The sequence below is a fragment of the Petromyzon marinus genome, chromosome 52 (assembly GCF_048934315.1).
Source record: "Petromyzon marinus isolate PM22_M1 ecotype Great Lakes invasive population chromosome 52, UKy_Petmar_22M1.pri1.0, whole genome shotgun sequence".
NCBI classification, from domain to species: domain Eukaryota; kingdom Metazoa; phylum Chordata; class Hyperoartia; order Petromyzontiformes; family Petromyzontidae; genus Petromyzon; species Petromyzon marinus.
The window spans coordinates 6,134,141-6,149,279 of NC_133718.1; the positions used below are offsets into that span (position 1 = coordinate 6,134,141).

The following is a 15,139-nucleotide window of genomic DNA, read 5'->3' on the forward strand; positions in this document are numbered from 1 at the left end:
CCCCGCCGCTATCTAAGCCTCACTCATTCACGCAGCCCACTCTGTACCCTACTCACATTACTAACTCACAGATTCACTCACACGCTCCATCACTCGTCACTCTGTCGTTCGCCCTCTCGCTCGCTCTCTCCTATTAATAAGCTAAGCGCAGACGTGGCAATGCATTTTACACCGCCGCGTGACATGAGTGTATGATTTGCATTGGGCGGAATCGGCACTTGATATTGTCGCGTTAATAAATATTATAACGTTACCCTCCCCACCCTCTCCCCAAAGCCAACAAAATCATCGTGGCAGGAGGACTCATGTAGTGACGTGGAACGAGTCACTGTAGCGCGTGCCGCTGGGAGATAGGTACACAATGGAATTAGGGGTAGCAGCCCGTTCTACGAGTTGCACCTAGGGTCAAGGAACGGAGCACTCTGGGGGATCCAGAGGTGTGCGGGGCCGAGGGCGGAGCCTGGCCACGCTGAAGGAGGATAAAAGGACGAGCTCCGACTCCCAGTCGGGGCTGCTGCGATCTGGAGTGGAACTCGCCGTGCTGTCAGCGTCGTGATCTTCACCCTCTTCAAGCTGTGGGTCTGGCAGCATGTTGGCTGTCCCGACCCAGAATGTGGTTATCCCCTAAGGTTGTCAAGGCCGGAATAAAAGAGAGAGAGAATGCCTACACTACACATACACCACGTTCTCATGATTATTACAAGACGCGCTGGAAAGTAAGGCGCATGCCGCACACAAACCTTTAAAATGTGGTGGTGGTGATGCAGCTGCTCCTGAGAGCCGTGACGTCGAAGCGCGCCCGCCTGCCCGCCCACCCCCCCACCCCCAAAACGCGGGGCCCGGGGCGGTCACCCCCCCCCCCCCCGCCAATTCGCCGCTGGCTCTGGGTGGGGCTTGTCGCTACGGCGGCAGGAAAGTAAATATTCATCGGAGCTCCGGCGGTCGATCTGCCCTGGCTCTCCAGATGCACCACCAGTCGGCGACCCTTCAGGCCGGTGCCCAAAACGTCGCCGTTTTTGCGTAACGTTCCCCCCCCCCATTTAAGGCCACGCACGGTGTTGTCGACGATAAATAACTTTCCACCCTCCTCCCCAACCACATCCAACATCACGGCCAGGGCATTCATCCAGCAGTGGAGGGACTGTGCACGCCGGGCTGCGGTTGCGTGCGTGCGTGCGCGCGCGTGCGTGCGTGCGTGCGTGCGCGTGTCCGCGATTTGCACGTCAGCCTTCCCCTCGGCAAGCTAGTGAGTCCCTGGTCGTCTGGTCATGTCGCCCAGAGGAAGCGACATTGTAAAGGAAGCATCGCACACCCCCCACCTTCGTGTTGTCGGGGCAGAGGAGGCGGGAGAGGGGAGCGTGGCGTGTGGGTGGACGGGCGTGTACCGCGTGCGTGTCTCTGTCTGTGTGTGTTAGGGCTGAACGATGAATCGATTTCAAATCGAAGTCGCAACTTGAAACAACGCGATTGGCAAAATCGCAAAGGCTGCGATTGTTTTTGCGATTTGAAAAGTCCTATTACTTTATTGGAATTGTTTTATTTTAATGTTATTATTATTATAACCTTATTTATTTAACTTAACACTCGTTCTATGTTTGATTTTTCTATTTCAATTAAGGACATGTTAATAAATATATGTTGGAAGCAACGCATATATTTTAAGTTCTCATCCTTGCATTAAAATATATAGAGCAGTTCATAGTTTGATGGTATTAGGTGGTAATGCTCCATCACGTGTTTTAAATCGATTACACGGTGAATATTGAACTGAAATCAAATCGCAATATCTGTCAGGAAAATCGCAATTAGATATTTTCCCCAAAATCGTTCAGCCCTAGTTTGTGTGTGCGGCTGCCGGTCTTCATAGGTGCTGCTTGCTAACAGCACTTGCCACAAACAGTCTGTTAAGGCTACACGGGGGATCTTTGTCTTTGCAGTATGCACTGTACACACTACATGTGTGCGTGCGTGTAGATGCAAATGAAGGAATTTAAAAGCAGAAACAGCAAAGAAACTGAAACGATGGAAATCCATTACAAAAAAAATGGGATTTGAGAAATAATTTGTGCTCGGGGGGCGAAAATAACCCGCGGTAGACACGGCAATTATTTTGCTGCTAAAAATGTCGACGTGGCGATAAGACACTTTGTTGAATCATCACGTGTGGCCTGGTCGCTTCCTTCAAAGAAGTGAATACACCTCAGTGAGCTTTACCTTGTATCATAAAACATAAAATCAATATTTTTAAGTGATCTGTTTAACTTCCCCTCCCTATACTTTGCACTGCTGACGTGCCTTTGCCTTGTTGTTTTTTTGTCGTAACGTTCTGACTCCCGTGCCCCGACTGGACATCCGTAAAACAAACAAACAAACCAAGAGCTTCACAGCTCATCGGATTTCTCCTGCAGTTTAAAATAAATATTCCGACTCCGATCATTCATCCCCTCGATCCACGATTCGCCTATTAGAGATGGATTCTTTATGGGATAACTCCCTGGGGGGTGGGGGGGGGGATGAGAGTCGTGTTGCTCATGGAGAAATGAGTCGACTGCCTAGCCACACTCATCAAAGGCTTCATTATTTGCTCAACACCTGCAGATTTAAAACCCAGAGCGCAAAGATGAACTATTTGAAAGTACGCTAATACTGTTGTTGGTTTGTTGTTGTTTGTTGTTGCTGTGTTGTTGTTTTGTTGTTGTTGTTGTTGTTGTTTTGATGTTATCATAAAGGTAGCGCGCCCGCATTCACCGCTTAAACCCTTGGAATCGATACAACGCAATTCCAGAGTCCATGCGCTTGCATGGATTTTCTTTCTTAAATAGTTTCTGCACGCAAGTTGGCGGGGTTTTTTTTTGCTTAATCATCACAAATGGCACAAGTTTTACATGCTATCTTGGGAAGCGATTATATCTATATATGTGTTCTTGTTTTGCTGATTCAGCACTAACCCCCCCCCCCCCGTGTGATTATGGAGGGGGAATTGAAATAGTGATTCATAACCATGGTTAAATTGTTACTTGATTGAAGAGGCATTTTTTCCCCTCCCTTAAAAGGAGGAAATATATATTTTTGTATTATGTTTTATATTATTATTTGTTACGCACACACAATTTGAATTCGTGTTCGCACGCACGCCTAACATAAGTACGTATAACTTCTTTCGCACCGTACTCGCCCAACCGTGCAAATCGGAAGTGCGGGTGAATGGCAAAATGCGTGTGTGCGTGTGTGCGTGTGTGCGTGCGAAACACCAGATACGATTTCTCTGGACCAACCTCCACCAGGTCGAATCACTCAAATGAGTACACGGTGTAGGGTAAGCATCTGCTACTGGGGAGACAAAGGCGGCCGGGCGTGGTGCTGGCCATCCACCCCCTCGTGTACCGTGCCGGCGTTCATAGGTGCTCGCTAACAGCCCTTGCCCCAACAGCCTGTCGAAGGCTATACGGGGGATATTTGTCTCTGTGTGCGAAAACGCGCGCACGGCTAACATCAGTGGCGAGCGATATCTGAAACATATCCAGGCCTTCCCCTCGACTCGGCTTTAATTTAACGCGTGGTATTACACGCGCACACACATACACACGTGCACGTGTGTGTCTACGTATATACAGGGAGGCTAATTCAATACGGATAAAACGTCCGTAACCGCTTCCTCGTATGGTTGTTAATTGAGTAGCAGCTCGAAATCAACGTCTAAGTTGTGAATCCAGCTGCTGGTTTGAGAGCACGGCGAGTGACTCGAATTCGTGCCCTCGGGGGAACGAACGCGCACAGTGACCGTGAGTCCATCACAGAGACCACACAGTCACACAGACAGCTGTAGACTCACACAGACCCACAGACTCACAAAGAGAGACCTCCAGACTAAGGCAGGCAGCTAGAGACTCACACAGACACAGACTCACACAGAGGGCTCTCTAAACTCACACAGACAGCTGTAGACTCACACAGACACAGACTCACACAGAGAGCTGTAGACTCACACAGACCCACAGACGCACACAGATAACTCTCCAGACTCACACAGGCATCTAAAGACTCACACAGACACAGACTCACACAGAGAGCTCTCCAGACTCACACAGACCCACAGACTCACACAGACAGCTGTAGACTCACACAGAGAGCTCTCCAGACTCACACAGGCATCTAAACACTCATACAGACAGACTCACACAGACAGCTGTAGACTCATACAGACCCACAAACGCACACAGAGAGTCCTCCAGACTAACGCAGACAGCTGTAGACTTACACAGATTCACAAAGAGAGACCTCCAGACTTACACAGTCAACTGTAGACTCACAGACTCACACAGAGAGACATCCAGACTAACACAGACAGCGGTAGACTCACACAGACCCACACGCTCACACGGACAGACCTAAAGCCTCACACATACACAACAACAACCGCCATTCGCCACTAAGTGGCGGTGACGTCACCACGACGCTTGTGCCAGACCATGTGCACCTTGAGGCCACGTGAAGTGTCGAACGCCCGCTGGCAGGAGGTCACGGGGCAGACCCAGGTGCCACGGGTCGACTGACTGAGATGACTGAGATGACTGGCTGATGCACCACCTGTGCCCCCTACTGTGCCAGCCTGCTGTGCCCTAGCCACCCGGCGCTCCGCTCGTTGTTGTGAGCGTCGCTCCTCCGCCCTCCGTTGTTGTTGGAGGGCGACTACCTCCAACTGCCCAGTAGCAGCAGCAGTGTCCTTCACGAGCCTCCTCCACAGAGACCGATCTTGACACCGCTGGTACCAGTCATCGGCAAGTCCACTCAGCTCCACGTCCTCCTGTACCATATCACTCCATCTCTTCTCTAGCCCGTGCCGCGCCCGTTTAGCCCCCTCTATCCGGCGGAACAAAAGCTGTTTCGGCATGCGGTGGCTGGGCATGCGGGCTACGTGACCCAGCCATCGCAGCCTTGCCCGCCGGAGGAGCTCACCGATGGGACCTTGCCCAGATCTTTCAAGGATTTGTGAGCTCCTCACACAATCCAGTCTGGTTAAACCCAGGATGGATCGTAGGCAGGCCAGCCTAAATGTTTCTAACCGGCGAAGATGTTCCATTAGGGGGGTCCACGTTTCGCAAGCGTAGAGAAGGGAGGGAATGACCGTGGCCGAGAAGACCTGAAGCTTAGTGCGGAGCGACAGACCAGGTAGCTTCCACACAGCGTTACGCAAACGATGAAAAGATATTGCCGCTCGACTGATTCGGAGTGAGACCCCTGCTGTTAAACTGGAGCCGGTCATAACACATTCACAGGCACAAATACATAGACACATGTACTCACGCAGAAACATATAAGCATACACACAAAGACTGGCACAGTGAGTCATTAGCTCACACAGAAACGAAGATGCTAACACAAAAACCCATAGGCTCACACAGAGAGACTTAGGCTCACACAAGATTCATAAACTAACACAGAGAGGCATAGACTCACACCGGGACCCACAGACTCACACAGAGACTCATAACGCTCACACAGTGTCCTCTAGGCTATCACAGAGCCCCACATACTCACACCGGGACTCAGAGACTCACGCCGGGACCTACAGCCTCACAGCGGGACCCACAGACTCACAGCCGGACCCACAGCCTCACACCGGGACCCAGAGCCTCACAATGTGTGTGTGTGTTATCTACTGTGCACGGCAGTGGACCCAAGGCGATTCCCGCTGTGTGCTCCGTTTGTAAATTCGGTAGCTGCATCTGCCACAGCCACGGTCCACTCATTCGCAATCACGCGATTGGGGCACGATTATCAGTGACTCACACACACACTACACGCTGCAGACACACACACTACACGCTGTAGACACACACACTACACGCTGCAGACACACACACTACACGCTGTAGACACACACACTACACGCTGTAGACACACAGACTACACGCTGTAGACACACACTACACGCTGCAGACACACACACTACACGCGTCACACACACTACACGCTGTAGACACACACACTACACGCTGTAGACACACACACTACACGCTGCAGACACACACACTACACGCTGTAGACACACACACACTACACGCTGTAGACACACACACTACACGCTGCAGACACACACACTACACGCTGTAGACACACACTACACGTTGCAGACACACACACTACACGCGTCACACACACATGCATCACACACGCACACACACACGCGCGCACACACGCACACGCGCACACACACACACGCGTCACACACGCGCGCGCACACGCGGCACACACGCACACACACACACGCACACACACACGCGTCACACACGCGTCACACACGCACACACACACGCGTCACACACGCACACACACGCACACGCGCACACACACGCGTCACACACGCACACGCGCACACACGCGTCACACACAGGCGTCACACACACACACGTCACACACACACACGTCACACACACTACACACACGCGTCACGCACACACACGCGTCACGCACACACACACACGCACACACACACGCACACACACACACGCGCACACACGCACACACACACGTCACACACACGCACACACGTCACACACGCACACACACATGCGTCACATACACACACACGCGTCACACACACACGCACACATACGCACACACACACACGCACACACACACGTCACACACGCACACACACATGCGTCACACACACACACACACGTCACACACAGCGACCGTGACGCGCCACCCTGGCACGCGTCAGGATGCGAGCCGCGTCTGCTGACTCCAGATAAAGAGGCGGTGTGCAACGGGGGAGGGGGCGCGGGGGGCAAGTGGGCGATTGGGGGGAGGGGGGAATGGGGGCTGGCTCGAGAGTGGTGGTGGTGGAATTAGGGGGGAGGGGAGGGGAGCGGTGGCGCAGCGGTTAGCACGTTGCGCTACGAAACCCGGCGAAAACCCGGGTTCGGTTGCCGGCTCACGGTCAAGAGCGGCGACGATTATCTGAAGCGGCCCTCGGCCTCCACTCCCCCTAGGTCGACTCAGCCTCAATTGAGTACCCGGTGCGGTGTGCAGCAAACATCAGCACTGGGTGCCCCAACAGCTTGTTGTTACAGGCTACACGGGGCGGGGGGGGGGTATTTGTATTTGTGGGGCCGTGGCTGCTACGTTCACTTCTAGGTCGACTCAGCCCAAAAACGAGCGAGCCAGCTTAGGCGCAGTGGTGCGCAAAGGAACCCAGAATCAGGAGTTTGATTCTGGACACCCAGCGAGCATAATTGCCCGTTCCTAGACCTACCCCTCGGTGGAATCAGCATTGCGCGAAACATCCCTGGGTGTGTGAGGCTGTGAACATCGCCACTGGGAAGACAAAGGCGGCCGGGAGCGCGGCGTCACCCACCCACCCCCTCGTGCGCAGTTCCTCGCTAACAGCACTTGCCCCAGCAGTCTGTAACAGGCTACACGGGGGAGCTTGTCGTGCTGTCCACAAACCTCCCGTGCCCCCCCCCACTCCTCGTGAACCGTGGCCGGCCTTAAGAGGCCCTCGCTCACTGCACTTTGCTCACGGCGCCTGTAAAAGGGCTACGACAAGGCGCGGTCTTTGTTTCCGTTGCAGACTTTGGGGAAAGGCATCTCGAGAGAGAGAGAGAGAGACGGGGAGTTCATCGGACTGTTCCGCCCACGCACAAAACTCCCCCCCCCCCTACCCCCTATATATAAATAATTCAAACCCGGGTGGAGGAGCGGTGGCGCAGTGGTTAGCGCACAAGCGCTACGAACTCGCGGTGAACCGGTTTGTTTCCTCGACTCCACGTCAGTGGCACATGCAAGGGGTGCGTGGGGGTGAAAATTGTAGCCGGTCATCGAGGCCGGGTGACTTCACCAACGCTCGCTGGCCGGCGTGAAGTGTCGCACGTACGCGCTGTACGTTAAACTTATTTCGCGCACGTACGTAAAAAGACAAAGATCCCCCGTATAGCCTTAACAGACTGTTGGGGCAAGTGCTGTTACACACACACACACAAAGCAGTTGTAAAGACAACTGAGTTCTTAAATCTAGATGATGACGATTTAAAAAGTGGATAGCTCCCAGTGGCTTCCTAATATCGGGAGGAAGAGCGTTCCAGACGGCCGCAGAAGCGCACTTTAAAGGGCGACTATGCGTTGTGTATGTGTCTACGTGTCGGCCTTCATCGGGCGCTACTCGCTAAACAGCACTTGCCCTAACAGGCTATACTGGGGACCTCTGTCTCCCTATGCATGTCTGTTGAACTTCTTTCGCACCGTACGTAGCCATCCGTACTAATAGGAGGTGCGAGGGAATGGCAACAGAAAACAAACTACGCAAACCCTCTCCCTCTCTCTTGAAGCCCTCTCGTCGTGGCGAGCACACCTCGGATGATGGAATTCAGCTCCCTGGACACACTTACTGCCATCATAGTGTAACGGCGACTTGACACGCTTCTCTTGAGATGGAGCTTTATTGAAGACGCGTTTCACTGGACGTCAGGCGGAGACCCCCACCACAACAGCCCCGAGTCTCCCGCGCATCTCCCCCTTTTATATACCAACACGAGGCCACGCCCCCTTTCTCGATCATTCTCGCTGACTCTGGACGCTCGCTCCACCGGCAGACTCCACCGTGCTCTTCCGTCGCCTGACCACGCTCCCTTCTCGATCATTCCCATAGCCACCGGTCCCTTCGCACGCACGACTGACTCCCCTGGCATTACCTCTCGTGGCCACTGGTGCATTTACACTGTTAACTAACTCGCCTGTCATTACCTCCCGTGGCCACTAGTGCATTCACACTGTAGGCTGACTCCCCAGTCATTACCTCCCGTGGCCACTAGTCCCTTTACACTGTAGGCTGACTCCCCTGTCATTACCTCCCGTGGCCACTGTTGCATTCGTACTGTAGGCTGACTCTCCTGTCATTACCTCACGTGGCCACTAGTCCCTTCACACTGCAGGCTGACTCCCCTGTCATTACCTCACGTGGCCACTAGTGCATTCACACTGTAGGCTGACTCCCCTGTCATTACCTCACGTGGCCACTAGTCCCCTCACACTGTAGGCTGACTCCCCTGTCATTACCTCACGTGGCCACTAGTCCCCTCACACCGCATGCAGGCTATATTGTCATTAGAATAGCGCAAGAGTACGCACTTCGAATTAGCACGTTTGGCTACGTACGGTGCGAAAGAAGATCAACATACAAGAATAGAATCTCATCTGTACAATTTTTTTTTTTGGTGGGAAATCCACTCTAGATGCGTGTTGTTTCTAAATGTGTAGGAAAAAACCCGGAGGACCTGGAGAAAAATCCACGCGACCACGGGGAGAGAGACACGCAAACTCCAAACATACAGCAGCAGCAGGCATCAGGGTCGGGATCGAACCGACGACCTCCTGTATACCAGGCGAGGTAGTTAACATCTCCTAGCCACCGTGATGATGATGAGAGAGAGAGAGACACGCAAACTCCAAATATACAGCAGCATGTGTCAAGAGTCGGGATCGAACCCAGGCCCTCCTGTATACCAGGCAAGGTAGTTAACATCTCCTAGCCACCGTGATGATGATGAGAGAGAGAGAGACGCAAACTCCAAACATACAGCAGCAGCAGGCATCAGGGTCTGGATCGAACCGACGACCTCCTGTATACCAGACGAGGTAGTTAACATCTCATAGCCACTGTGATGCCGAAGAGAAAGAGACGCAAACTCCACATATAAAACATGCGTCGATGTCGGGATCGAACCCACGACCTCATGTACACCAGGCGAGATAGTTAACATCTCATAGCCACCGCGGCGCTCACTAATTCGAGTACTGTGACGTTTCACCGGTGATTACAACAACAACAATCACCAGCAGCAGCATCACCGGACGATCAGCCCGAAATCGCGAACAATTCTTCTTATTTCGGTCTTCAATACAGAGGGTTGAGGGGGTGGGGGGAGGTTTACAAAATGATGACGCCATCATCTTCTTTGGCTCTTTCGGTAAAGTCAAAGAAGACGAATCCTTGCAGTCACGAAAGCTTTAAATCGAGATGACGCCATCTCACTCCAGCGCTGTCCTACCAGACAGTCTCGTCCCTTCACCTGATGAAGGCCGCTTGTGTTGTGGCCGAAACGTCGTGAGAATATTATTGTGTTATGTTATTTTATTTGATCAATTTATTATTTTATTCTCATTCTACGTGACTTTACCGAAAGAACCAAAGAAGATGACGCCATCACTTTGAGATCCCCATCCCAAACATTGGAAGGGCACCTGCCCCACTCCCCCCGGTGGAAGCCGTCACCCCGTGCAGCCCAAGGTTGTCTCGGCTCCGAGTTCCAATCGGAATGATTAAATCGTAAAGCCCCACCCCCCGCCCGCCGCACCACCACCCCCCCCCCCCCCCCCAAATGGGGGTTTTCGTGAGTGGCTGTCCAGTGGCTCCGCGCTCACCGCCGCGTCGCGCATGAATAATGCAATCTGCGTCTGCTAATTAATGCGGCAGGTAATGTTGCCCGTGGCTGCTGAAGTGCACTCCTCCGTGCAACGCGCGCGCGTGTGGACACACCACACCGCACGTGCGCGCGACAACAACGACACAAAGGCAAAGATCCCCTCCACCTCCCCCGTATATGTAGCCTTGCAACAGACTGTTGGGACAAGTGCTGTTGGCGAGCAGCACTTGTGAAAGTTGGCACGGTACACAACACGAGGTGGGGGGGGTGGGTGATCATGTTTACAACCACAGCACCAGGTACTCGTTTGAGGCTGAGTCGACCTAGGCGAGAGCCAAGGACCGCCGGTTCAGATAATCGTCACCGGTGTTGGTGGCCGTGAGCGGGATCTCTAACTCGGGTCAACCAGCTTCGTAGCGCAGGGCGCTGACCACTGCGCCACCGCTCCCCACCCACAAACAAACATAGATCCCCCGTATAGCCTTGACAGACTTTAGGGGCAAGTGCTGTTAGCGAGCACCTATGAAGGCCGGAACGGTACACGAGGGGGTGGGTGGCCAGCACCACGCCCGACCGTCATTGTCTCCCCAGTGGCGAGGTTTACACACCGCACCAAGTACTCATTTGAGGCTGAGTCGACCTAGGGGATAGCCGCGACACACGCACACACGGGCTAAGTGCTGCTGTTGAACGACGGCGTGAGTAAGAACCACTGCTGGACGCCTCCGTCTCCTTCCGGCCCCCGCTGCTGTTTACACAACGCATCAAGGTGCTCAGTTTAGGCCGAGTCGACCCAAAGGGAGCCCAGCACAGTGCACGCCCTGCACTTTGAACACCGTGGACATTGCACCCCCCTGTAACGTACGCCCTGCACATTACGCACCCCGCACAATGGCACACCCTTCACCGTACACCCTGCACAACGCACACACCCTGCACAACGCACACACCCTACACACCCTGCACTCTGCACTTGCACACCCTACACACCCTGCACACCCTACACACCCATCCCGTACCGCCGGAATCATCTGCACTCCCCGCACAATCGGCGGGAGGCTGCGGGGATGAATGACTCCTGCACACGTGGCGTCGGGGTTCGTCGTAGGGGTTTTGGGCCATACTTCACCACGCTGGTCTCGACGCGTTCGTGAAGCGGATTTGTTGGAGGTGGGGGGGTGAGGAGCTGGGGCGTTCACTCGCCACTGACGTTAGCCGTGGCCCGGAATCGAACTCTCGCGGCGGGTTTATCACATCGCATGTTGTGTAAGCAGTACAGTCCTCGAGCAATATACAACAAGGCAAAGTCCCCCGTATAGCCTTGACAGACTGTTGGGGCAAGTGCTGTTAGCGAGCGCCTTTGAAGGCCGCCACGGTACACGAGGGGGTGGGTGGCCAGCACCACGCGCGGCCGCCTTAGTCTCCCCAAGCGGCGATGTTTTTTTATACATTGCACCAGGTGCTCAATTGAGGCCGAGTCGACCTAGGGGAGGAGGCACAGGACCGGTGCAAATAATCGTCTCCGATGTTGGCCGTGAGTCGGAATCGAACTCGTGGTCGCTGCTCACGGCGACACAAAGGTTCCCCGGGAAGGGTTACAGGAGCACGGGGCAAGTGCGGTTTGCGAGCTCCTCTTAAGGCAGCGCTCTTCATTGCAAGGCCCGCGAGCCTGGTGGCCTTTAGTGCGGCCTCTGACGTGCGGTCCCCCCCCCCCCACGACACAATACACAACGATTGACACCCCCCCCCCCCCCATCATCATCATCGTGCTGCTGTAAAACCCAACAATGGTTTCAAAATGTTGTGTCGGCACTCGCACTCACGATGTCTTCTCGGCGAAAGTGGCCCTCCTCCTCCTAACTACCCACCCCACCCAACACCCCCCCCCCCCCCGCTCTAAAAATGAGTGAAGAAACACCGCCACCTTAAGACGTTTCGCTCTGTAGCGCTCGACGCAGCTTTACACACCGAGTGGACCTATGGGGGGTTGGAGCGGCGCAGGTCGCCGGCCTTAATAGGCGCTCGCTGGCACCACTCTTGTGACCGCGGTCAAAACAGCACGCACCACACACACACCACACACACCACACACACACCACACACACACCACACACACACACACACCACACACACAACACACCACACACACCACACACACACCACACACACACACACAACTAACAAACACACCACACACACACCACACACCACACACACACCACATACACCACACACACACCACACACAACTAACAAACACACCACACACAGCACACAGACACACCACACACACCACACACACATCGCACACACACACACCACACACACACCACACACACAACACACACACCACACACACACACCACGCACAACACACACCACACACACCACACACACAACACACACACCACACACACACCACACACACACAACGAACAAACACACCACACACAGCACACAAACACACCACACACACCACACACACACACATCGCACACACACCAAACACACCACACACAACACACACCACACACACGCAGACACACACGCAACACACACCATACACACACCACACACAGCACACAGACACACACGCAACACACACGCAACACACACCACACACATCGCACACACACACACACCACACACACACCACACACATCACACCACACACCACACACACCACACCCAACACACACCACACACACACCACACACACCACACCCAATACACACCACACACACACCACATACACCACACACACACCATACACACACCACACACACACACCACACACACCATACCCAACACACACCACACACACATCACACCACACACACACCACACACACCACACCCAACACACACCACACACACACCACACACACAGAGGGAGAGTAATTAAACCCCAGAGGGATTAATTAAACTGGGGCTGCGAAGCCAACAGGTCGCATTGATTTTGTGGTCGTTTTTAGGGGGGACCGCGCGCCTCGCGCCAGTGGAGGAAATTCCACATTATGGTGACGGGGTCCGGTAGATCCCCGATGAACGAGCCCTCCTGACTGCTCACAAAGTGGCCATGCCGCTCGTTGTATATGTAGACCGCGGGCAAATGAAGATGATTCTTCGATTTTTTTTTACTCACGCAGCTGCTGTTACTGCTACTCGTGTTTTTCGTGTTGCTGTTACAACTGCGATCGTTACTCACACAGCTGCTGTTACTCATTCTGCGATTGTTACTCAAGCAGCAGCTGCTGATAGCAAGACGGACGGCTAATAAATGAACGGCTGAGCGAATGAGTGAGTCCATGCATGAATATCGGGTCACTCTTGCAACTGAGACGTCGCTGGTCTCGTGAGACCTCAGCCTCTCACCCGCGTTAAACAAGCGCAGTTGAGTGAATGAGTGAGTGAATGAGTGAGTGAGTGAATGAGTGAGTGAATGGACGAGTGAGTGAATTGGTAAGCGCGTCGAGTACGGGAATGGATAAATGAGAGCGAACGAATGAGTAAATGAGCGAGTGCATACGAATGAGAGTGAATCCGTGAGCGAGTAGGTGAATGAGTGAATGAGCGAATATGCGCGCGCGCGCGCGTTGAACGAGTACGCGAATGAGGTCGCGAATGAACGCGCGGCTATCAATGGTCTCTCTCACCTGATAAACTTGAGGGCAGTCGACTCGTCGCTTTGCTTGCCGTTGTTCGCGCTCGCCATGGCTGACCTCTCTCGTGTGGGCGAGTGAACGAGTCGATTCCTGACTTACGGCACCAATTAAGACTCCACCAAAAACACGGCGGGTGTGTGTGAGCCGCGTGTCTGTGTGCGGGGTGGTCTACGATATCAATACACCCCACGATGTGTATGCATGTAGCCTGTATCTCTGTGTGGTGTGTGGTGTGTGCGCGCCCTATTTAATTCGTAATATACGTCCCGTTGGTGGTGTTTATCGTAGCGACTAATGCAGCAAAGTCTATTTTTGTAACGTGCTCGTCTTCACTTGGTGCCTTTGTGTGTGTGTTGTGCGTGTTGTGTACACGTCGATGTGTCTGTGTGCCTGCACACGCCACGCGTCTGTCTAATAATAGGTGGTCGCTAACAGCATTTGCCCCCGGTGTATGTTCGTGTGCGTCTGTGCAGTTTGTCTTTGTGCGTTCGTGTGTGTCTGCGCGTCTCTCTCTCTGTCTCTCTGTGTATGTTTGTCTTTGTCCCCGACTCTCTGTCTCGTGTCCCTGTGTGTCTCTTGTCCTTGTGTATCTGTGAGTCTGTGTGTATTTCTCTACGTCTCTGTGTGCCTCTGCATTTATGTATATCTAAGCCTCTCCCCGTATATATATCTCCGAGTCTCTATGATGTGTCTCTGTGTTATCTCTCTGTCTCCCGTGTAGCTCTGTATGTGTCGTTGCCTCGTGTGTATCTCTGTGTGAATCTCTAAGAGTGTATCTTTGTATCTCTGTGTGTGAATCTCTCTTTGTGTGTGAATCTCTGTGTGTGTGTGTGAATCTACGTGTGTGAATCTGTGAGAATTTGTGTGTGCATATATATCTGCGTGTGTAAATCTGTCTGTGACAATTTACGTGTGATTCTCTGTGTGAATCTCTGTGTGTGTGTGAATCTCTCTTGAAGTCGCTCTGAGCAGTAAGCGTGCGGTCTTCGCTCTGCGCTCTAAACGCGAAGTGGCACGAACGTCTCCCAACCGAGATCCGCACTCACAAC

General features: G+C 53.4%; 1 protein-coding gene across 1 annotated transcript in view; it reads right to left on the bottom strand.

Annotated features, from left to right (window-relative positions):
* The window catches only part of LOC116953477 (yjeF N-terminal domain-containing 3), a 105,305-nt gene extending 90,166 nt beyond the window's left edge, over positions 1 to 15,139 (bottom strand). Inside the window, exon 1 of the mRNA XM_032973711.2 lies at positions 14,082 to 15,139. Coding sequence (XP_032829602.2) covers positions 14,082 to 14,140 — 59 coding nt within the window. The 5' untranslated portion in view covers positions 14,141 to 15,139. The remainder of the gene's footprint in view (positions 1 to 14,081) is intronic.